General features: G+C 41.0%; 1 protein-coding gene across 2 annotated transcripts in view; it reads left to right on the top strand.

Annotated features, from left to right (window-relative positions):
* The first annotated feature begins 6,054 nt into the window (after nt 1-6,054).
* SPG21 (SPG21, maspardin) overlaps nt 6,055-25,417 on the top strand; it is a 24,101-nt gene continuing 4,738 nt past the window's right edge. Inside the window, exons 1-7 of one of the 2 annotated variants that reach the window (XM_003784423.3) lie at nt 6,055-6,340; nt 11,258-11,344; nt 13,800-13,961; nt 16,966-17,046; nt 20,729-20,874; nt 22,963-23,071; nt 23,820-23,927. In XM_003784423.3, coding sequence (XP_003784471.1) covers nt 11,282-11,344; nt 13,800-13,961; nt 16,966-17,046; nt 20,729-20,874; nt 22,963-23,071; nt 23,820-23,927 — 669 coding nt within the window. In that variant the 5' untranslated portion in view covers nt 6,055-6,340; nt 11,258-11,281. The remainder of the gene's footprint in view (nt 6,341-11,257; nt 11,345-13,799; nt 13,962-16,965; nt 17,047-20,728; nt 20,875-22,962; nt 23,072-23,819; nt 23,928-25,417) is intronic. The other variant, XR_002771948.1, reaches the window with a different exon arrangement.

The following is a 25,417-nucleotide window of genomic DNA, read 5'->3' as shown; positions in this document are numbered from 1 at the left end:
CTAGGATTACAGGCGTGAGCCACCGTGCCCGGCCTCATTCATGTTGCTTTGAATGATGCAATATCACTCTTTTTATGGCTGAACAGTGTTCCATTGTGTAGATATATCACGTTTTCTTTACTAATTTATCTATTGTTGGATACAGGTTTATTTCCTATCTTAGCTATTATGATTAATGCTGCAAGGAACATGGGAGCACAGATATCCCTTTGATATATTGATTTCCTTTTCTTTGGATAAATGCCCAGTGATGGGATTGCTGGATCATATGATAGTTCTATATTTTGTTTTTTGTGAAACCTACATATTGTTGGAGATGCTTTAGACTAGCAAAAGAAAAGAATTTTAGCATAAGGATCTAGGTAACTCCAAATTTCATTTTAGAAATGATAAAACAGGGGTCCCACAACAGCTAGCTAGTGGCCAGGTGCTGAAGACTAGATTTTGTTGGGGGGCAAAAAAGGATTTTACTTTTTGTTTGGGGAACATAAGAAATGATTCTGAGCATAAAACTGAATTCTTGAGGATAATTGCCTAAAGAATATTTTTATGCTTTGTATTAAAGTCAGTACAACCTATTTCTATCATTTTTCTTTATCAAACAATTTCAAGGTGAAAATATACAATTTTGAGAGGCTGAGCATGAGCCCTGGCCCTGCTACTGACTGTAAGCCTAAACCAGTTTCTTAGCCTCTCTGTACTTGCTTCCCTATCCATGAAATGAAAAATCTACCTACTTTGCAAGGGTTGTCATGAGGAATAGAAATAATATATAAAACACACCTAGCATAGTTCCTGGAACACACAGTAGGTTCTCAATACTATTATTATTAGCTAAAATTTGTTCAGTCCCAACCAAGTGTGTAAGGATTTGACCTGAACTGTCTCATTTTAGCTTCACAATAACCCTGTAGAGCAGGCACTGTTATTGACCCTCATTTTTCCAAAGTTTTCAATAGCTAGTAAGTGGTAGAGCTGGAATTCATGTTCCAATAATCTGACTGTGGGCCTAACCAGCCTACTACTCTGCCTCTATTTGCAGATGCTTTTATGCTTGATTAGGGAATTTAATGTGTTAGGCTGTGGTGCTCAGAAATGAAGAAATAGGAGCACATGCTAACTGAGTGTTCATTATATATAGAGGTACTATGCTAGAAAATTTCAAAAAGATTTTAGTTACTGGCCAGGCGCAGTGGCTCATGCCTGTAATCCTAACACTCTGGGAGGCCGAGGTGAGTGGATTGTTTGAGCTCAGGAGTTCGAGACCAGCCTGAGCAAGAGTGAGATTCTGTCATTCCTAAAAATAGAAAAACTGGGTGGCGCCTGCGGCTCAAAGGAGTAGGGCCCTGGCCCCAAATACCAGAGGTGGCAGGTGCAAACCCAGCCCCAGCCAAAAACTGCAAAACAACAACAACAACAACAAACTTCACTTTAAAAAATAATAATAATAAAAAATAGAAAAGCTAGCTGGGTGTTGTGGCAGGCACCTGTATTCCCAGCTATTCTGGAGGCTGAAGCAAGAGGATCGCCTGAGCTCAGGAGTTTGAAACCAGCCTGACCAAGAATGACACCCTGTCTTTACTAAAAATAGAAAAACTGAGGCAGGAGGATTGTTTGAGCCCAGAAGTTTGAGGTTGCTGTGAGCTACAGTGACATCATGGCATTCTACCCAGGGCAATGGAGTGAAACTATGTCTAAAAAAAAAGGAAAGAAAGAAAAAAAAAGTTAATAATGAACAAACATTGGAGTGGTGCCTGTGGCTCAAAAGGGTAGGGCGCCAGTCCCATATGCTGGAGATGGCGGGTTCAAACCCAGACCTGGCCAAAAACTGCCAAAAAAAAAAAGAGCAAACATTAACTTTTCCAAGATTTTAAAATGCCATTTTCACTAAACAGGCATTTTTGTATGCAGTCTACTTTAAGTTTGGTTGCAAGCAAGAAGAATGGAGAGTATTATCAGACAAGAGAAGCTTTAAGGAAAGGCTGCTGTAAAGATTCTTTAATATATCTCTTATAAATGTATAGAATCTAAAATCTTAGAACTGGGCTTGGGACCTGTAGCTCAGCGTCTAGGGCTCCAGCCACATACATGGGAGCTGGTGGGTTTGAATCCAGCCCAGCTTGCCAAACAACAACTACAACCAAAAAATAGCCAGGCATTGTGGCGGGTGCCTGTAGTCCCAGCTACTTGGGAGGCTAAGGCAAGAGAATCACTTAAGCCCAAGAGTTTGAGGTTGGTTAGAGCTGTGACACCACAGCACTCTACTGAGGGCAACAAAGTAAGACTCCGTCAAAATAATAATAATAATAAAATCAAATCTTAGAACTGGAAAGAACTTAAAGATCATTTAGTTGAACCTTGGCTCATTTTACAGAGACGGAAACCAGACCTAGAAAGAGGAAATGTTTTGCCCAAGGATAAAACTCAGGTTTAACTCCACATGATGACTAATAAATTATTAATTACAAAGAACTGTATGTAAATTCTGTTTGATAAGGTCTTTGGGCAGCAAGCTATAAAATAGTCATGTCAGCATCTTTCTCAGGCAGTTCCTGAATACCCAGTCTGCCTGATTCCTGTAATCCAGTGCAGTGTGTATTTGACACAGACATGGTCTGGCAATGAGAAAACAGCATTCCTTCTCAATCTTGGGTGTCAGCATTATTTGGTATATAGCGCTGTAGTCAGTTGTACCCTGGAAAGCATTAATGGGATAGTATTCCAAGAATTAGTATTAGTCTGAAAAATCAAGTGTTTTATTTCTCTTTTGCTTGTTTTACACATTTATGGTTTCTTGGGGGTAAAACAGTGTTCATTAGAATGCTCACTCACTTGAAAAATCAAGTGTTTTGTTTTTCTTTTGCTTTTTTACACATTTATGGTTTGGGGGGGAGGGGTAAAACAGCATCCATTAGAGGCCCAGAGGAGTGAAGAGCATACACAAAAGCCCAGAGGCCTGAGATATCATGGGGTATTTAGAGCCCTTCAAGCAGTTGGGAGAGCTGGAGTACTTTATTAGTCCCACAGAGAGTTGAGTCAAGAGCCAGACGTGGGTGGCGCCCGAAGCTCAGTGGGTAGGGCATCAGCCACATACACTGAGGCTGGCGGGTTCAAACCCTGCTGGGGCCAGTTAAAACCAGCAATGACAACTACAACAAAAAAATAGCCAGGCGTTGTGGTGGGCACCTGCAGTCCCAGCTATGTGGGAGGCTGAGGCAAGAGAGTCTCTTAAGCCCAAGAGTTTGAGGTTGCTGTGAGCTGTGATGCCATAGCTCTCTACCAAGGGCGACATAATGAGATTTGGTCTCAAAAAAATAGTCTGGACACCTTGAGCTTTTTTGTTTTTTTCTTTTTCTTTCTTTTTTTTTTTTTTTGAGACGGAGCCTCAAGCTATCCCCCTGGGTAGAGTGCCCTGGCATCATGCTCACAGCAACCTCCAACTCCTGGGCTCAAGCGAGTCTCCTGCCTCAGCCTCCCAAGTAGCTGGGACCACAGGTGCCCGCCACAACGCCTGGCCATTTTTTGGTTGCAGCCATCATTGTTGTTTGGCGGGCCCGGGCTGGGGATTCGAACCCGCCACCTTAGGTGTACGTGGCTGGCACCCTAGCCGGTTGAGCCACAGGCGCCGAGCCTAGAGAGAAGATCTTGCTATGTTCCCCAGGCTGGTCTTGAATTCCTGGCCTAAGTGATCCTCCCACCTCAATCTCCTAAGTAGCTGGAACTACACATTCAAGTCACACCTTGAACTCTAGCTTGAAGGAAATGGGGAGCTACTGAAAGATTTAGAGCAGGAAAATCACACAAATATAGTTACTTTTAGTTATTTTGATCATATAAACAATATATGAGTACATTTTCATATAACCTCAAATACTAAATCAAAGTTTTTTTCACTTCTCCCTCCAACCTCAGTATACCACTATACTGTTTGATATATATATTTATGTCCTTAACATTTACAAAAGTACATTATACATGCAGACGGAGATATATCTAGGATTATTCTGTTAACGTATTTTAAAGCAAATGTTATCCTATCAGAAGATCGGTTAGGAGAGAGAGAGTTTGAGTTTGGGCAGTTTGACAGCCAGCTGGCCATCTGTTTACTTTGCTTGGTGTTTATAGCATATTTTGTGAACATTCCAGTTTTTCAGTGAGATTCTCACAGATGGATTGGTGCTCTGGGAACCATCTGGCAGACCCCAGCCACAACAGCTGCAAATCCTTACAGCCATGTCCACCAGGTCTGCCTGCACTGTGGCCTGCCTGGGTCAAAAGTTTGCTGCTTGCAGCTGTGTGTTACAGCTCAGCTGGAATTCACAGATATTAAATGTTCTTTGTTGGGATTAGGAAATGGACAATTTGATTGCCATGTGTTATGGAACAACTGAGGATACAAACATGACCATGGTGTCCTTTTCTGAGGGAAACAGTAAAAACATTCATTATTTTTGGTTTGATTTTTCACAATGCAATAAAAATAGATATGTAACAAAATATATCTCCATTGTGGTGTTTGTTGTTATCAATAGTCAAGTTAAAAATTTACCACCCTCATAGAACAAGAACTTCTAATATATACAAATATATCCATAGATTAGGTCACATTATGACCTCACTATGGATGTGGGGTCTAAGGAATACAGTTTTAGGAATAGATGTGGATAGATTTATTCATTAATTAATTCAATCCATATTTAGTGCCTATTATTTATGAGCCAAAGCATGTGCTGAGGCACTGGTTGAATTACTGTTCCCTTTACTGTAGATTGAAGCTCCCAGTCTACCTGGGGGAACACATAACTAATGTAATAAGTGCCCATAATGGATTTTACATACAACCAGGGGTTTGTCAGTTATTCCACTCATTATACAATTCTAATTTTTTGAGAAAAGACTTCCAAGATTTTCTGTGACAACCTGCTCTGTACACCTATGTAGGGCTTGTAATAAAAGGTCACTTCCTGTGATTGATTGCAATTCCAAAAGAGGTAATTTGGAAAAAAAAATAGGTGAGTGTGTCACATTACTCTTGGGAAATGGGTTTGGAATTCTTCCAAGTACTCTAGACTAAGCCAGAGGGCAGAAGTCATGACTAAAGATACAATTTAATTGGAATCTGCCCTCACCTTGATCCCATAAATAGTTTCTTAGGCAAAGACAAAGTCCACGGATCCATAAACAAGGTACAAGCATTCGCTAAAACATATTACGGAGAGACACTTTTGACAGGATCTTGTTACAGAATCCCTTAAAAAACTTCAAACAAGGAGATTTATATGTTATTCAACTTTATGTTACTTCAGTGCACACCTGTAGTTATTTTGTCTCACTTTGTGGCCCTGGGTAGCATGCCATGGCATCATAGCTCACAGCAACCTCAAACTCTTGGGCACAAGCGATCATCTTGCTACTTGGGAGCTTCAGCCTCCCAAGTAGCTGGACTACAGGTGCCTGCCACAACGCCAGTCTTTTTTAGAGATGGAGTCTCGCTCTTGCTCAGGCTTGTCTCAAACCAGACCTCCCAGAGTGCTAGGATTACCGGCGTGAGCCATTGTGCCTGGCCTACACCTGCAATTATTTTACCGAAAAAAAAGGAGTCGTGATGTCTGCAATATCTTGCTTAAGAACGATGATTATAAATGCATTAATATTCTCTACGCCTTTAAGGGAGAAGGGATGAAGGAATGGGGAGGCTGGGTGGGAGTAAGTTCCCCCGAAATCCCCAGAACGTCAGCACAAGGCTGGAAAGGGAGGTGAGGGCTTTAGTTGTGCCAAAGGGAAAATAATCTTGCCAAGAAAAGTGTATACTAAGTCCTGTTCACCGAAGCCAAAGATGTCTCTTTATGCTCTACACAACGGAGAAGAAGCGAATTGACGGCAGAAACGGGTCCCAAGGGTTCTTTTAACACTCTCACAACTTCCTCCCGGGTGCCCAGACAGGTAAACCTTAAGGGAACTCAGATCTACTCTCCAAGCCCACGGTCCCGGGGTCTCCCAACCTCCCCGTCGTCATAGTGACCCGGAGCCACGCAGCCCCGCCCCTTCCCGCGGCGTGGCCCCGCCCCCTCCGAACCCGGAAGCGGGAGGCTCGCTCCCACTGAGCGGACGGTTCCGGAGGAGGGAGCGCGGGGGCCCCGGCTCGCTCCGCCGTGCACCCCGCCCCTCAGAGGCCGGCCTCCCGCGCGCCACCCTCTGCCGGCGCTGCCGGCGGGTCCCGAGCCCTCCGGCCGCCGCCGCCCCACCCCGGCCCAGTCGCCTCCACCACAGCCCTCGTCTGTGCTGGAGGGAAGAGTCGCCTGGGGGAGGAGGGGAAGGGACGCGGGGGCGGCCACTGCAGGTGAGGGGTGGGCGAGGCCCTGGGAAGCAGGCGTGTGGGTGTGTGCTGAGTCGGGGGTGTTGTAGGTGGGTGTGTACTTAACGTGCGGGGTTGCCTCGGTGTGACTTTATGAGTGTGGCTCTGAGTGGGCCGGCCCATGTGACCATGCACGTGATGGCATACCCGTGAGTGTGTCTTGAGGCCGAGCTTGGGCTCGTGGGGGCGGGCGGTGTGCCTGTGACTCTCTGCCTTTGTGTGGCTGTCACCAGTCGGACCGGTGAGGAGCTGTGTGGGTCTCCGGGGAGAGGGAGCACAGCAGAAGACTTAAGCAGAGCATCCTCTCACAAATGCTAATGGGGTCATTCCGCATTCTCACAAGAATGCAGCCTGGGAACATTTTTTTTTTCTTTTCAGTAAACTTTTAGGAACAGACGCTAGTTATTTCGCACTTTGGCCTGAAAGCGACAAATACCTTTGTTATTGCTGAGTATAGGCCAGGCGTGAGGCTTGTGGATGGGGAATGAGGACAGTAGCAGGGTCAGAATCTCACTTTTCCTTTTCTCATTTGCCTGAAGGGTTTTAAGTTAGACAATTATGCTGCATCTTTGTCTCCACCTACAATAGTCTGGCTCCCGTTGGTACAAAGATTCAGCAGATTGAGGAGTAACTTAATAGCTATGTCCAAATTCCAAAAGCTTTTTATACTAAGATCATGAGAAGAGGTGTCACAGAAGAGATGTCAAAGTAGGTAGCTTTTCCTCCCATGAGATTTAGAAATAATGGAATAGGTTACTGAAGAAAAGAGAGATAACTCTTCCCATGGGTCCTGTGGCATAGGAGATCTAAAAAAGGATAACTATATGTAGTGCAGGTGCGGTGAAGGATAGAGACGTGCTTTAAAAAGCCACTTGAATTGCCTAGAGTCTCACAGGTTCTAATATATTGTTATTGCTGGTATTAATAATGATGGATCATCTATATTTAGGTCAACTACAGATTGAGATAAAGAAACAGAAACTTCTGACTAGTTAAGCTGGTTGTGTGACTTAAAACATTTGTACCAGGGCAGGCATGGTGGCTCACTCCTGTAATCCTAGCACTCTGAAAAGCAAAGGTGGGTGGATTGCTTGACCTCAGGAGTTCTAGACTAGCCTAAGCCATAGCAAGACTGGGTCTCTAAAATAGCCATGTATTGTGAGGGCTGTCTGTAGCCCCAGCTACTGAAGAGGCTGAAGCAAGAGAATTACTTGAGCCTAAGAGTTTGAGGTTGCTGTGAGCTATGATGCCACGGCACTCCCCCAAGGTTGACAAAGTGAGACTCTTGTCTCAAAAGAAGAAAAAAATGGATGATTTTATTGACTTTAAATTGGCAGATTCTGTTGAAACCTAGAGGGACAGGCACACGTTCACAACTGGCAGTTTTTATTGTCCAGAAGCATAGGAGCCATAGAGGACCACAGTCCCCTCGAAGAGAGGTTTCCTCAAGCAGGATTAAGACTAATCTCTGTGGCCCTTTTCCCACCAGCATGAACAGGTGCTTTTGTTTTTGTGAAGAAGTAAATCACGAGAGATCAGATCAGCATTGAGCTTATGATTCACATTCTTTCTTACTTAGTACTGACTAGTTTGGTCACAATCTCAGTTAACCTTCTTTGCCATGTTCCTCTTGTGACTTGCAAAAGTATACCTCTTTAGTAAGTGAAAGAGAGCTAGAACAAAGTTTCCTTTTTCATAACTTTCACAGCTGCTTTCCCTTTGTAGCAGTGAGCTTTTCTTCACTTAGACGTCAGTTGGTCACATGCAACATTTGGTATCCATTTTATCTTTCATGTACTGCCAAACTAGCACAAGTGTTAAAATCACTTGCCTCTACAAAAATTTAGACACAACTGGGTGGATTCTTTCCATCAAGCAAGATTAGTTATAAAATAATACTGAGGTGGTCGTGAACTAATACTGAGGACTGCTTGGTAAGGAACATCTTTCTACTTATTGCTGTGGGAAATAAGTGGATGACTGAATGAATTTCTGTCTATTTGTATGGTAGTTCGGTTTGTACATTACAGCCTATTCCAAAACTATGAATAATTTATCTCAAGTCTGGTGACTCTATCTTAATGAGCTAAGGCATTTCATAAATCTATTGAGTAGACTTTATTGCTAAACATGTTTTTGATAATCTTCCTGTAGAATAATTGTTTCTAGTAACGCAATACTAGGAAGTGCCTCCACTAGTGAAGTTTTTAGATGAAATGGGAGTATTTCAAGTCTATTCAGGTAGAAAATATTCCAGAATTAACTATATGTGCCAGTGGCTTTCAGTTAAAAGCAATAAACAGCTTAGAGAAGGGCTAAAGTTACGATAGCTTAGATTTTTAACATGTTAATATTTGAGATAAAATGGCTATGCAAAGAATAATTTTCTTTCTTGCTGTATAAATACATATGTGTATACTGATTTTCGGCATAAAACTAGCTGATGATTTTCTTGGTACTTTAAAGCAATTTATAATTTTAGCCATCTTTTATAAAAATTATTGATATATTCACATCAATATAAATGGTAAATTTGCCTTTATTTTCTATATAACCATTTTTTTTAAAGGTATCATCTTAATTTTGAGAGAAGAGACCATTATTACAATGTCAGGGTTGTGAATGAAGTTTGATATTGGAATGACTAAGTTTACTGTTTCCTTGAGGTTCAGCTTAGTGACTCCCCAAGTAACGAGTCTGCTGAGGGCTCTGTGGAAGCAGATCTCAGGGGCCAACAAGGAAGAGTTCCATTGAGTTTAGTATTCCCTGCTCCTTGTTAGTCTAGGGAACATCCTCTAAAATGACACTTTAAAGTCAGCCCGAGAGTTAGGTCCTAGAGTCTCAAACTTAGCTGTGCTAGGAATCTAGGCTTGCTCTTTTAGGCAGATGGCATGATTCAAAGCAAGTGTTTGAATCCTTCCAAACTGATGGATGGAAGTTCCCCTCTTGAATAAGAATCTGTAACAGGGAACTATAATTGCAGTTTCCTGTTTTGACATAGCACAGATCCCTAAGCAAAGAGGGGCAGCCTTAAATTAAAGATGGCTGGCCAGTCCAAAGTTCACAGCTGCCAGAGTTAGAAGGGACTCTAGAATAGTCTAGTTCGTTCTCCTTAGGATGTAGTCATTCATTTAGCTCAACAGATAACGCCTGCTGTGTGCCAGCCCCTGCTCTAGACTTTGGAGATGTGGTCATGAAACAGAGATGAGAAAACAAACCCCCAAAGGGTCATGTCTTAGCTAAGGTCACAGAGCTATGAAAACTGGAAGTCACTAAGTTTATAACAAAAGGCCACACATTTTTTTCTAAGGCCAGTATTTTGTTTCATTTCTATAGTGCCTTCAAGTTTATATCATAGATCTTTCAGAGGACATTGTGTAACTTTTATTCACATCAATATAAATGGCAAATTTGCCTTTATTTTCTATTAAGAATTACGCATGTTGCTGAAGTTATGTTCCTTTAGAGTTAGATTTATGATGTATTATGAATTTATCAGGAAACAGCCTGCCTTTCTTTAAACTCCTTTCTTCTCTAGCATGGATTGTTCCTTATAATTTTGTTCCCTATAATCAGAAAAGAACATCTTTATTAAAATGGATTCTTGGCTGGGCATGGTGGCTCATCCCTGTAATCCTAGCACGTTGAAGACTGCGAAGGGAGAATAACTTGAGGCCAGGAGTTTAAGACTAGCCTGGGCAACATAGGGAGACCCTATCTCTACAAATAAATAATTTAGCCAGGTGTGGTGGCATGAGGAATTCAGGAATTGGAGGCTGTAGCAAGCTATGGTTGCATCACTGCATTCCAGCCTGGATGACGGAGCAAGACCCTGTTTCTTTCTTTTCTTTCTGAGACAATGTCTCATTCTTATGCCCTGTGTAGAGTACTGTGGCATCATAGCTCAAAGCAACCTTAAACTCCTAGACTTATGCAATCCTCTTGCCTTAGCCTCCTGAATAGCTGGGATTATAGGCGCCTGCCACAAGGCCCAGCTAATTTTTCTATTTTTAGTAGAGATAGGGTCTCACTCTGGCCCAGGCTCATCTCGAATTCCTGAGCTCAAGCAGTCCACCTGCCTTGGCCTCCCAGAGTGCTAGGATTACAGGCATGAGCCACCTCGTCTGGTCAAGACCCAGTTTCTTTAAAATAAATAAATAAATAAATTTTTAAAGTTTAAAATGTATGACATTCTAGGAACATAAAATAGATTCTTAAGATACTTATAAAAGATGGGTGCTGGTACTGCAGTTGGGGATCATTTAACTATGACAGGCAGTATGGTGTCAGAGATGACTGTCCTGCATCTTGTCCTAGCTCTGCAATAGACATGTGATCTCGGATAGGTCATTTAAGCTTTCTAGACCAAATTCTTCTGGAGAAACTAAGGGGTTAGCATAACAATCTCTAAGGGCCCTTCTGGTTCTATGATTATAGCATTTCACCAAATTGTTTTCTGTAGTGTTTGTTTGTTTGTTTGTTTTTGAGACAGAGCCTCAAGCCGTTGCCCTGGGTAGAGTGCAGTGGCGTCACAGCTCATAGCAACCTCCAACTCCTGGGCTTAATCAATTCTCTTGCCTCAACCTCCTGAGAAGCTGGGACTACAGGCACCCGCCACAAGGCCCAGCTATTTTTTGGTTGTAGTTATCATTGTTGTTTGGTAGGCTGGGCTAGATTCTAACCCACCAGCTCTGGTGTAGGTGGCTGCGCCTTAGCCGCTTGAGCTGTGGGCACCGAGCCTTGTTTTCTGTAGTTTAGTTTAAGTATATACTGACAAGGTAAAATAGCCCATTCCCTCATTTTTGCTTTTAAGTATTCTTGGTATAGGTAGATCAGACTCTACATTTAGTTCTGATATAAACATGATTTCTTGACGTGAAACATCACATGCTTTTATTTCAGGGTTAACCTCCATTTCAGCTAATCATGGGGGAGATTAAAGTCTCTCCTGATTATAACTGGTTTAGGAGTACAGTTCCCCTTAAAAAGGTATGTATGGCTTTACTACACCTCTTATTTGCAAAATCTTGTATTGTTTTTATGTGTGATTTAGATACTATGCCTTAGTAGTGTTTGAGAGTAAAATTATTGCCAACTATCATGATTCAGGGTTGCAAATCATAAAATTTACCCCTTCTCTGTCACATACAGTCAACTTTTGAGACTCATGGAAGAGAAAAGGCAGGTATAACTATACTCCACTTGTGTAATTCCTTTTACACATCCAAGCAAGCAGGTATGTGTGTTCTCTGAGTAGTTTAGTTGGAAAGCTTCCAGCAACAGCATGAACAGGAAGCACAGTCATGTTTTATTTCTGTTTCTCAAATTTAAGATTTACAGTGGGTCCACATTATAGAGACTCTGTTCACAATGGCATATCTGTTACAATCATCCTCTGGAAGCTTTATTTACTTGGGACGTTTGAAAACCATAAACACTTACATTGAGTTTGAGTATTGACTCTGTGTCCCAACTTAATCCCAATGTTTGGGGCTAACACTAGACAAAGGCTATTCAAATCAGAGAGTAAAATCTTTTTTTTTTTTTTGACAGAGCCTCAAGCTGTCCCCCTGGGTAGAGTGCCATGGCATTACAGCTCACAGCAACCTCCAACTCCTGGGCTCAAGCGAGTCTCCTGCCTCCGCCTCCCAAGTAGCTAGGACCACAGGCGCCTGTCACAACGCCCGGCTATTTTTTGGTTGCAGCCGTCATTGTTGTTTGGCGGGTCCGGGCTGGGGATTCGAACCCACCACCTTAGGTGTACGTGGCTGGCACCTTAGCGGTTGAGCTATAGGCGCCGAGCCCAGAGTAAAATCTTTACTGATTCCCCTAAGTACTACAGCACTGGGGTCTTGAATCTTCTGTGTCTCATTATAATCATTTTGTCAGAGTATCATGCAATTTTGAATTAGTCACAAAATTATTCTTCATATAGAAATGTAAGATACAGTTCTCTAGGTATAGACGGGATGCCTATTGTATACCTGGCACTGTTGTACAAAATGTGATCAACACATTTAAGTATTTATGGCTTACATTCAGAACATTTTTTGTGTTACTTTTCAGAACATTCTTTTTGTATTTTCTTCCAATTTGGATCATTGAAATAATTTTTGCTAGAAAATATTAGAGATTTGAGCATCTTATCTCATTTGATTTTATTACTGTAAGGTTGAGATTTGTTGTGTATACTGTCAAAGGTCATTAAGAGTTTTTTTTACCCAATCACAGCAAAAGAAACATGAAAAGCAATAATTTGAGTGACAAAATACACAGGGTGAAAACATGAGTGCGAGATACATCGTCACCATCTGTGACCTGGGTAAATCCAGGAAATTGTTAGGCCCCTTTAGACTTTGCCTTGCCCCATGTGTGTCTGTTCCTGCTGACACCAGTGACCCCAGTTAGTTTAGTGTGCTGCCATCCACAGAGTGACACTATGGAGTCCACAGCCCTGCCAGCAAGGAGTTCTCAGAAGAACGTACCTGGAGGCCGTGAGTTTTTTAATGTAAAATTAGGGTGTGTATTGATTTGCATGGGCAGGCATTCAAACAGTTAATGGACATTTCTAAAAACTACCAAAAGTCAACCAAGGAAACAGAAATTAAACTATCATGTAGTGAATACTAATAATAGCTTACATTTACTGAATACTTAACATGCGCCAAGCTGTGTGCTAAGCCTTGACTTGCCTCAGTTCATTTATGCTCATCTTTTTCCCCTGTTGGGTCAAGAACTACTAAATCAGGAAAGTTTCTGATGACTTCTTCCTCCCTGCCCACTTTTCCCTGAAAGCCACTTTCTTCCTATGTTCACTTCCCACCGCCTACTGACTGGTCTGAAGAATTCTCCCAGAACAGGGGCGCACTCACTTGCCTCATGATTCCTCTGTAGCAGAGGCTTGGCTTAGGTCAGGTTCTTGAAGCATCTCCTGAGCTGGTGCCATCTCCACCCTCTCCCATGCTGCTTCTAGACCCAGAGTCTTAATGTCTCCCTCTACTCTCCTGTTCATAATCTGACCCTGCTGTTCCAGCCAGCCCCCTGGGCCAGACTGCCCTCCTTGGAGACATGTGTGCATGCACACACGCACACACACACAGTTGGAAGTGTGGGGAAGAAATGAGATGGTTTGTACAGAGTTCACTGTTTAATGATGAAATAGATTTCTTCCTATTGTTGTGAATGGAGAGGAAAATTAAAAACTGAGAGAAAAAGCAGCTCTTTGGAAGATTATAAAGCAATTCTGTGGAATACGTTAGCACTGAAGAAAGCAAAGGAGACCAGCGCAGTTTGTGACTCACTGCTAATCTGGCGTGATATCCAGTTTACCTCATAACAAACGAGGCAGTCAGATTAAATTTGTAGTGAAATTATAGTGTGAAATAACAACATAAAAAAAACATTCACGAGATTTTCCATTTTCTTCTTATGACTTCCCCTCCAGATTATCGTAGATGATGATGACAGTAAGATATGGTCGCTGTATGATGCGGGCCCCAGAAGCATCAGGTGTCCCCTCATATTTCTCCCCCCCGTCAGTGGAACTGCAGATGTATTTTTCCGGCAGATTTTGGCCTTGACTGGATGGGGTTACCGTGTTATAGCTGTAAGTATTATTGATTCAGTATTTAAAATGAGGTCCACATTTTATTTTTTGTGCATCTGTTTCTGATCAACTGTAGTAATGGACAGTATTCTTTAATTGAGTTGAGACACTGTCTTCCTCTTTTAAACTGTGAGATGAAGCCGTTTGGAGGAAGCTGACATGTGTACACAACCATGTGGAGACTCCACAGAGCTCTGTTGGCATCCTCTCTACCTGGCTTTTATGTTACATTCTCTCCTGACACTCTTCTCACAAACTCAGTGGAAGGAAGCTTTGAGGAAACTGACGTTCAAGTGCAGGTCATTTTAGTGATTGCCCTGGGTCACACAGCCATTAAGCAGTGGAGGGAAGAATCAACTCAGTCTTCTGACTCCATTTCCATTTATTTATTTATTTACTTGTTTATGGCAGTCTCACTATGTTGCCCACAATAGAGTGCTGTGGTGTCACAGCTCACAGCAACCTCCAATTCTTGGGTTTAAGCGATTTTCTTGCCTCAGCCTCCCAGGTAACTGGGACTACAGGCACAATGCCCAGCTATTTTTTGTTGTTGTAGTTGTCATTGTTGTTTGGCAGGCCCTGGTGTATGTGGCTGGCACCCTAGCTGCTAAGCTACAGGTGCCGAGCCTCCATTTCCACTTAATTGTTTCACACACTGCTTCCAGGGAAAGCCAAGCACAGATATTAGACAACAGGGAGACCAGCTATCACGCAGGTGACTGAGAAGCCTGCTTTTAACACACTGCTGACTGGTCAGGTGTTACCCAGTAACATGGGTAGTTTCTGCATAAAATTGGAAGGCAACAATGTTAGAGGGGCTGAGTGATTATATATTATAAGCAGCTGAGGGATGAGGAGGGGAAAAAGAGTAAAATAGGCTGAATTTAGGACTACTGGGAATTGAGACTGGGAGAAATGATCAGGGAACAGCTGTTATATTGTTAACTAGCAATTTTAGGCAGAAACTGTGTTACCGGGTAACTCGCAACAGGTCAGCAATGTGTTAAATCTTTGACATTTGAGGCGAGGTTCATTAATTAACTCACATTTTTAGCATTTGGTTAAGGATATTTTTGTTTCTAATGATTTTATAGCCGAGTTTGGTCTAGATCTAGTTTCCCACTGATCATTCTTGAATCTTCTCTGAGAGAATAGTGAGTGGTGAAGGCGCATGCCTTGCTTGCATAACACAGATCGTTAGGAGCTTGATCTTACAGTAAGGAGAGAGTCTCTAGCTTTGGAGCTCCCAGTTGTTTCTGGAACCTGGGATATTAGCATGTAAATAGTACTCCTTGCGGGTACTGCTGTTATTATACATTTTATTTACTGTTTAAAGAAGTGAAAAAGTGGGTCTCTTCTCTTGGAAGTTAACCGAAAATTCTACTGGGGTTACCACCCACTGGAGTTACCACCCACTGGGGCCACCACCCACTGGGGCCACACAAAACAAATCATTTCCTCTTCCTTCTGCCAGCCCTTCTCTTACCTGAGAACAGAGTTATTCTCAGCACTCCTGCTGCCTTCCTCCCTGGTCTTTTCTTCTCTGGCTTAGTTTCTCCAGCTTCTGTAATCATTCCTCAGACTGGCAGGTTTGAATCTCTGCTACACAGTACTTCCTTGTTCTGGGTTTTCAGTGTTCCCTCTAGCATTCGAGTAGAACTGGGTGTAACTGCTCTCATCCTTGTCCTCTGCAGCCTTTAGTCATCACAGTACCATTTTTGGTGGCTGCAGTTTATCACCAGAGAGGAGGGAACTGAGCAGCCCTCAGGTGTCTATCCTATTTGGGACAGCTGTCAAATAGGCCATGCATTTGTTGCTCTAGACTGGCAGATCGGGATAGCCTTGGTTTCTAGCTGGATATTTATTCTTTGCCCTCAATGTTCTTGATGTGGGCTTTCTCTGCTTCATTAGCTAGATAGTGAATCTAGAAAAGGCCAACAGTGTCTTCACAATTACTTTGTCTTCAAGATTTGATCAGAATGCTCAACACCATGAGGTTTTAGAACTTATTAAATATCTGACAGTTAAATACATGATCTTTTTTATTTAAAATTTTATTGTGATAATTGTAGACTTACATGCAATTGTAAGAAATCATATAGAGAAATATTCCTTTTACACTTATACCCCAGTTTCTCCCAATAATCTTTTGCAAAACTGTAGTACCATATCACACTAATTTTATTCAGATTCCCCAGTTCTGTTTGTAATCAATTGTGTGTATTAAGTTGCTTGCAATTTTATCACCTATGTAGGGCCTGGATATTTTTAAATTAAAGACTTTATAAAAATACTATTCCCTTTCTTTTAGGTTATCATCTGGCTCAAATTCTCAAATTTTCTACTAAGGAGAATCTGTTCTATATTTGTTGTCAGAATGGTAGAACTCTTACTCACAAATAGAATTTTAATAATAAAAGTTATATATGTGTATATAAAATCTAAAATTATCCCATAATTCACATGGCAGTATCTATTCTAATGATTTGTCAATGACAAAATGAATCTAAGTGCTTAAATAATAAGCCTACCAGGTGAGTTTTACAAACTAAGCCTAAGTATATAAGAAAACCTGAATTGCTTGAGTCCCAGGAGTTAGAGGTTACAGTGAGCTATGATGATGCCACTGCACTCCAGCCTGGATGACAGAGTAAGATGCTGTCTAAATAAAAAAAGAAAGGAAAGGGAGGAAGGAAGGGAGATAAAGAGGGAAAGGGGGAGGGAAAGAAGGAAGGTCAGACTTCTTCAGCTATTTAGAAAGGAAATTGATGTAAATGGAAGTTTTTTATTCACGTGATATCACTATAGTTAGTAGAAAGTAAGAGCTTATTTCCATACATTTTGAAGGAATAGTGCTTGGGCAAATGAGAAATGCTACTATGTGAATCCTAAATTTTTCAAATATATGAGTTGCATTTTTACCTTTAAGATTTTTAAAATAAATTTAAACTTATTACTAACTTATTACTTATTACTTAACTTATTACTTAACTTATTATTTCAGTTGCAGTATCCAGTTTACTGGGACCATCTTGAATTCTGTGATGGATTCAGAAAACTTTTAGATCATTTACAATTGGATAAAGTGAGTACCCTGAAACTAATTACATACATGTGATTTTAATGCAGATTTATATTATAAAGCCTGATATTGTCAGGCTTTTATGTATTTTTATTTCTTGTCTTTTTTATTAGAGACAGGGTCTTTTTTTTTTATGAGACAGAGCCTCAAGCTGTCACCCTGGGTAGAGTGCCATGGCATCCCAGCTCACAGCAACCTCCAATTCCTAGGCTCAAGCTATTCTCCTGCCTCTGCCTCCCAAGTAACTGAGACTACAGGCACCCACCACAACGCCTGGCTATTTTTTTTTTTATTTTTGGTTGCAGCTGTCGTTGTTGTTTGGAGGGCCTAGGCTGGATTCAAACCTGCCAGCTCAGGTGTATGTGGCTGGTGCCTTAGCCACTTAAGCCACAGGCACCAAGTCTAGAGACAGGGTCTTGCTCTGTCACTCAGGTTAGAGTCTAGTGGCCTAATCATAACTGATTGCGCTGCATCTTCCATACCTGGGCACAAGCAAACCTCCTGCCTCAGCCTCCTTAGTGGCTGGAAGTATAGGCATATACCTGTATGCCTGGCTAATTTTTCTTTCTTTTTCTTTCTTTTGAGACAGAGTCTTACTGTGTCATCCTCGGTAGAGTGCTATGGCATCACAGCTCACAAGAACCTCAAACTCTTTTGGGCTTAAGCAATTCTTTTTTTTTTTTTTTTTTTGAAACGGAGCCTCAAGCTATCCCCCTGGGTAGAGTGCCATGGCATCATGCTCACATTAACTTCCAACTCCTGGGCTCAAGCGAGTCTCCTGCCTCAGCCTCCCAAGTAGCTGGGACTACAGGCACCTGCCACAACGCCTGGCCATTTTTTGGTTGCAGCCATCATTGTTGTTTGGCGGGCCCGGGCTGGGGATTCGAACCCGCCACCTTAGGTGTATGTGGCTGGCGCCTTAGCTGCTTGAGCCACAGGTGCCGAGCCTTAAGCAATTCTTTTGCCTCAGCCTCCCAAGTAGCTGGGATCACAGGCACCTGCCACAACACTCAGCTATTTTTTTTAGTGTTGTCATTGATGTTTAGCTGGCCTGGAACTCACCACCCTCCATGCATGTGGTCAGTGCCATGTACTGTGGGTGCCACCTAATTTTTCGTATTTTGTATAGAGACAGGATCTTGCTGTGTTGCTCAGGCTGGTCTCAAATTCCTAGCTTCAAGCTGTCCTCCTGCCTTGGCCTCCTGAAGTGACAAGATTATAGGTATGAGTCAATGAACACAGAATTTTTAAATTTTTTTAATAACAGCTTTATTGTGGTATAATTTGCAAGGCCTACATGCAATTTTCCCATTTTAGTGTATACATTTCAGTGCTTTTTAAGAATATGCACAGGTAGGGCTCAGCGCCTGTGGCTCAAGTGACTAAGGCGCCAGCCACATACACCTAAGGTGGCAGGTTCGAATCCAGCCTGGGCCTGCCAAACAACAATGATAGCTACAACCACAAAATAGCCAGGCGTTGTGGCAGGTGCCTATGTCCCAACTACTTAGGAGGCGAAGGCAGGAGACTCACTTGAGCCCAGGAGTTGGAGGTTGCTGTGAGCTGTGATGCCACGGCACTCTACCCAGGGGGATAGCTTGAGGCTCTATCTCCAAAAAAAAAAAAAGAATATTCACAGGTAGATGCAAGCATAACTACAGTCAATTTTAGGACATTTTATTCATTTATTTTTATTTTATTTTTTTGTGACAGAATCTTGCTCTGTTACCCAGGCTTGAGTGCCATGGCATCAGCCTAGCTCACAGCAACCTCAAACTCCTGGGCTCAAGTGATCCTCCTGCCTCAGCCTCCCAGTTAGCCGGGACTACAGACACCACAACGCCCAGCTTATTTTTCTATTTTTAGTAGAGACGGGATCTTGCTCTTGCTCAGGCTGGTATTGAACTCCTGACCTCAAGGGATCCTCCGGCCTTGGCCTCTCTGAGTGCTAGGATTACAGGCATGAGCCACCACGTCCAGCCAGGACACTCCTTTAACCTCAACACCCCATTTTCATTCACTTATTCCCCATCTTCTCTCCATCTCACCCTGCAACCCAGTCTACTTTTTGTGGATTTGCCTACTCTGGGTATTTCACATAAATGGCATCTTGTGATATGTATTCTTCTGTGACTGGCTTTTTTCATTTATCACTATGTTGTTAAGGTTCATTCATGTTGAGGCATGAGTTGGTGCTTCACTTCTCTTTATGGCTAAATAATATTTGTAGGAATATACCATATTCTGTTTACCCATTCATGAGTTGATGCATATTTGTGTTTCCCCTTTTGGCTATCATGAATAACACTGCTATGAATGTTTGTATATGAGTTTTTGTGTTGAAATATATTTTCAATTCTCTTAGGTACATACATAGGAGTGGAATTACTGAATCATAGTTTTCTTTTTTCTTTCTTTCTTTTTTTTTTTTTTGAGACAGAGTCTCAAGCTTTTGCCCCGAGTAGAGTGCCATAGCATTTTAGCTCACAGCCACCTTCAACTCCTGGGCTCAAGCCATCCTCTTGCCTCAATTTTTTTTTTCTGTTTTTAGTAGAGATGGGATCTCACTTTTGCTCAGGCTGGTCTTAAACTTACGAGCTAAAGCAATCCACCTGCCTTGGACTCCCAGAGTGCTAGAATTACAGACGTGAACCACCACGCCTGGCCCATAGTTTTCTTAAACATAAACTATAGAAATTATTTCATTGTATAATGCAATCTAATTTTTGATCAGAATATTATGGGGGTATACATACTTTGGTAGTGTATGAGGTCTGACAAGTTTATAAACTCATCCTAGAAAACTCATTGCTGAACATCACTATGGTCACCTTTGAAGCACTCCCCTTGGAAAGCTATGCACTGACGCCAGCACCTACTCTACCACCCTTCAGAGCAATTTTGGAACTCTTCCCGGAATGACCTGTATGGCACACAAAAACATACAACAATAATGAAAACTACTCAGCAAGACACTGCCACACATTGACACAAACACAGTGTTAGACACTGACATACCTTTTATAACCTTTCAAAGACACTGATCTGCCCTTTCATAACCAAGGTTATGAAACCTTACCAAGTTGTTTGTACAGTGCTGCCAACATAAGGACACATGACAAGTTTTCAAACTTAATTGTCAGGCCTCGTAGGATGACACCTCTAATGGTCATTCTGGAAAGAGTTCCAGAGTTGAGATGTAGATTAGGCGCTGGCATCAGTGCATAGCTTCCTAAGGGGAGTACTTTACAAGTGGTCATAGTGATATTTAGCAATGAGGTATATAGCACTTTTTCTAGGATTAATTTGTAGACTTAATTGTCATACCTCATGGTTTGCATTTATGTATTTTAAGTCAAGGTTACAAGTGCGCCCTTCACTCAGATAGTATGTGATGTACTCATTAAGTTTGAATTTACCCATCCCCTCCTCTCCCTTCCCACCTCAATCTGATTTTTCTTTTTACTTCTATGATTTTTTGTAGGCATAATTGTGTTGTTTTCTTGATACAGAGTATACATTGCATTTAAATACAGTACTTTCTAAATTTCTAAGTGCTATAGATATTTCCATCTGTTGCCATGTGATGACATTATATGATTAGTGATCATTGAAGCAACATTTAGATACTATGTTCAGGATAGATCAGTGTTTTAGGATCTGCCTTATGTTTGTTTATAATTAGGTTCATCTTTTTGGGGCTTCTTTGGGAGGCTTTTTGGCCCAGAAATTTGCTGAATACACTCACAAATCTCCTAGAGTTCATTCCCTCATCCTCTGCAATTCCTTCAGTGATACCTCTATCTTCAACCAAACTTGGACTGCAAACAGGTAAGAACATAAACATTCATTTTGTTTTTATTCCCTGAAGTTTTGAAAATGTTGGCTTTGGGGTTTTTGGTGCAGGGGGGAAGGCTTGTATAGACTATCTTCTGCAACTTCCTTGGCTGTTAGAATTATAAACAATTATCCTTGCAAACAGAAAGGATTAATAAACTTTAAGTTTTGACTATTTCCATTTCTCTAACTTATTGCTTAATTTTGTTTAATGTGCATTCATACACTTTCACTGTTTCCCTTCAGTGCGTCTGTATAACTAATGTTGTGTTCTGTTTGTCCTACTTATTTTGTGTGAATGCCTCTGTGCAGGGACTGACACAGTTTTATTGGGCATTTGCCTTTTTCTTATCCTTTGTTATGATCTCCAGTGTATCTTTGTACAGTTACTGTTGTCTTTCCCTTTGTGGCTTATTTCTTTGAGATGTGTTCCCCAAGTGAAAGGACTAGAACATTTATTCCATCAACATCATGACACCTGACACTACTTTGCTCTTCAGAAAAGGAGGAAAGTGAAAAAGGCCAATTAGAAGTGGTGAAAATGCTTTGGGGGCAGCCAATGGGATACCTGTTTCTTCAGAGCCATCCTTTTACTGATTTCATCATTTTAATTAGCTTTATCAGATTAATTAGCTCATTTACTATGAGCTTTTTTCATTGCTAGCAAGGGTGGGCTCTACTCTTAAAAAAAAAAAATAGCCTGGTGACTATACATCTGTATTACCAGGTTAGTTTTCAAACCATGTTATAGATTGTTTTCATGAGTTTCACATTATCTTAAGATTGTACTCTGTTATTTTCTAGAACTTTTCCTGATGATCTCTTAGTAGTTTACTCAGTATTCATGTAATAATTTCTTGCATACATTAGCTACATACAAATACTTCCCATCCAGATGATGCACTAAAGCACATTTATTATTTTTGGTGATTTTTTATTATGATTCTTATTGCCAGAATGCCAGGACTTCCCCTGTTCAGTTTGTGCTGTTACGTATCACCTATTTTTTATCAATTTCTGAGTGAGTACTACGTGCCACACACTGAGGATACAGGAGTACGGAAAGCCAACAGGTTTACCCCAACAGACCATAACTTAGACATCATTACCTTTAAAAGATGAGGAAGTGGTGGGGTGGGAGAGAACTTTGACAGTTAACTGGAAGGTGGCTGAGTGGTCCTTCTGAGGGACGCTCCACTTCCAACAAGGCTGTTGCAACGACAGTGAGCATCAGAATGTGACCTTCACCTTTTGTAACTAATTTTCAGCATAGGTTTGGAGACGCTAGGATGACTCTCAGCACTTAAAATCAATGGAATAAATATTAACTACAAATCACATATAAAAATCTATCAAATTTGGGGCAAAGCAATCATTTTCATATTGGTATCTTGAAATCTTTTGAAATATCAGTCAGTTAAAAAGCAGTATCAACTAGAAGGAAGTATTTCTCTTAATGCTCTTAATGTTTTCTAAAGGAAATAGTTTAATCATTGGAAAAAGGCGAATTAGAAAAAATAATCTTAGAATCATCATACTGTCTACTTCAGTAAAGGTATTTTGCAGTATTACTTATAATCTAAATCCTCCAATAAGGGTTTAATTATATTAAAACATAACTCTTTGGAATCTTGGGAAAGTATGTAAAAAAACTAGATGCCGGCTGGGCACCCATAGCACAATGGTTACGGTGCCAGCCACATACACTGAGGCTGGTAGGTTTGCACCCAACCGAGGACAGCTAAACCACAATGACATCTGCAACAAAAAATAGCTGGGTGTTGTGGCAGCACCTGTAGTCCCAGCTACTTGGGAGGCTGAGGCAAGAGAATCACTTAAGCCCAAGAGTTTGAGGTTACTGTGAGCTGTGATGCCACAGCACTCTATTGAGAACGACATAGTAAGACTCTGTCTCAAAAAAAAAAATAACTAGATGCCACTTCTTTGAAGGAGGTGACAGTCTTTTTATCTCTAGCGCCCAAGTACCTACCTAATACAAAGCTTCAATGTTGAATGAACATTTGCCATTTATATGCAGTCTTGGAAGTTTAAATTATCAGATGTTTGTCTTTTGTTTTATAGCTTTTGGCTAATGCCAGCATTTATGCTCAAAAAAATAGTTCTTGGAAACTTCTCATCTGGCCCAGTGGACCCTGTGATGGCTGATGCCATTGATTTCATGGTGGACAGAGTAAGGATTGTGGCACTGGGGTGGGGACATGTTGTACTGGGAATTTTCACATCTACTTGGTACAGAAGATACATCTGTCTCATCAAATATGTATTATAGGTATTGTTAGGCAGTCTTCCATACGAATTCGAAGACATCTGAACAGATATTATTGCTGGTAAGGGCTTGACTATATTAGTGTTTCCCACCAGCTATTCATCAAAATCACTTGGGGGAGTTTTCAAAAATACAAACTCCAAAGCCTAACACCAGACCATCCATCTAGAATCCTTCCCCAGGTGTAGGATCTGGGAATCTGTACTTTTAATTTATCCTCCTCCACCACCCCCAGGTCAGTCTGATGAACCAGGTCTGTAGGCTTGTATTAGGAACTGCTGGTAGGCTAGATGATTTCTGACATCCCTTTCAGCTCTAAGATACCTTAAAGGTTTATCTGTCACCTTTGAGCTACAGGAATTGCCTTTCTGCTCACAAGTACCTGGTTGAAACAAGCAGTTTAGGTTGAGAGCTGTGCAAGGCCAGGTTTAATTTGTGGAACCTTATCCAGGTTCTCAGAATAGAAAAATGCTACCCCTTCCCGAGAGGCACAGTTCAGAGTCTCTCAAATAAATTGTGTTTCCTCATTGGTGACTTTTCTGTCTCCATTGCACATGATACCGACTGTAAAGGCATAGATGTTGTCTATGGATTTAATGTAAATGTGGAAAGAAAAAATTATTTCCAAAACTACTTGTGTTTCTTCCTGCAGTTGGAAAGTTTGGGTCAGAGTGAACTGGCTTCGAGACTTACCCTGAATTGTCAAAATTCTTATGTGGAACCTCATAAGATTCGGGACATCCCTGTAACCATTATGGATGTAAGTTTCTTTTTTAGGAGAATGTTTATGTCATCCTCCATATATTATAGTCATTTTATAATTTTCAATGTGCCTCTTCAAATGCTGCCTTGGCTTTTGTTTTTACCCTCCAGCTTTCTCAATTCCAAAAGTCTGTTTGTTGCTTATCTTGGACTTCTTTCCTGTTGAGAATAACACCATTGAAGTCAAAGTAAATGTAAACAAACGTTGGAATTTTAACCCATTTTGGAATATGTTTGTTGTTCCCATCAATAGATATTGCACCTTCGGGTATTACTCATCTGGGCAGCAAAAAGAAACTCTCATGAGGGCAGAGAATCAAGAATTTCACAAGGTCCACATATTGGACAAAACTTGTTTTTTCTGGGGTTTTTTTTTTTGTTGTTGTTAATATCCTAATGGATGTAAAGTGGTATCTCATTGTGGTTTTATTTTAATCATATGACTACTTTATTTTGCCTCATAAATGGATTTGTTCCTAAATTCAAATAATATGGTATTTTTATGAATTGATTTTCTTCAGAAAATTATCCATTACAGTCACGTAAACAATAACTTATTCTCATTTATTACATAATTGCCACATTCTGACATTTGCCATGACATAGGGCAAGCTTTTCAATGTTCTTCCCATTGTATTTATTCTGCCTGCCTTTTCAAAGCTGTGCTCACCACCTGAGTTCTTAGTGAAAATTGTCTATAGGTTTTAGTTGGTGATGCATTTAAGCATAAATTTGTAATACTCAAGTCATGTTTGACTTCTGTAATTACAAGAGGTGCTCAATATGACTTGCATTTATCTTTTATTAGTAGTACATATTAAGTATTACAATTTTAATACAGTTTTTTCCTTTCTTAAAATCTGTATACAAGCTCAGCACCTTTAGCTCAGCAGCTAGGGCGCCAGCCACATACACCAGAGCTGGCAGGTTTGAACCCAGCCCAAGCCTGCCAAACAACAATGACAACTACAACAAAAAAAAAGCCAGGTGTTGTGGCCGGCACCTATAGTCCCAGCTACTTGGGAGACTGAGGCAAGAGAATCACTTAAGCCCAAGAATTTGAAGTTGCTGTGAGCTGTAACGCTATGGCACTCTACCGAGGGTGACACAGTAAAACTCTGTCTCAAAAAAAAGAAATATGTATACATTTTTTGGGCATCTTTATATATTTGCTTCTTTTAAATTACTTTTTGAAAAAAAATTTTGCATGTGTTTTAAAAACGTGTTTGTGTGAGTCTTGAAAGATGTCTAGAATCATCCTCTCTATCCTGCCAACTATGGCTTCCTGCAAGAAAGGATTTGGACTTTTTGGCTTACACTCTCTAAATTTGGAGGGAATATTTCACTGAGCATATATCAACATATAATTGTTTGTAACTGATAATAAAAGAAAAAGTTCTTTTAGGGTTTCATTATCTTTTTGAAGTTAATTGGCATTTTCTTTTTTTTTTGAGACAGAGCCTCAAGCTGTCACCCTTAGTAGGGTGC

Source organism: Otolemur garnettii, unplaced genomic scaffold (assembly GCF_000181295.1).
Source record: "Otolemur garnettii isolate 467f Iridium unplaced genomic scaffold, OtoGar3 scaffold00011, whole genome shotgun sequence".
NCBI lineage: Eukaryota > Metazoa > Chordata > Mammalia > Primates > Galagidae > Otolemur > Otolemur garnettii.
Note: the sequence above shows the minus strand (reverse complement) of the source record. Positions and strands in the feature narration are given on the sequence as shown.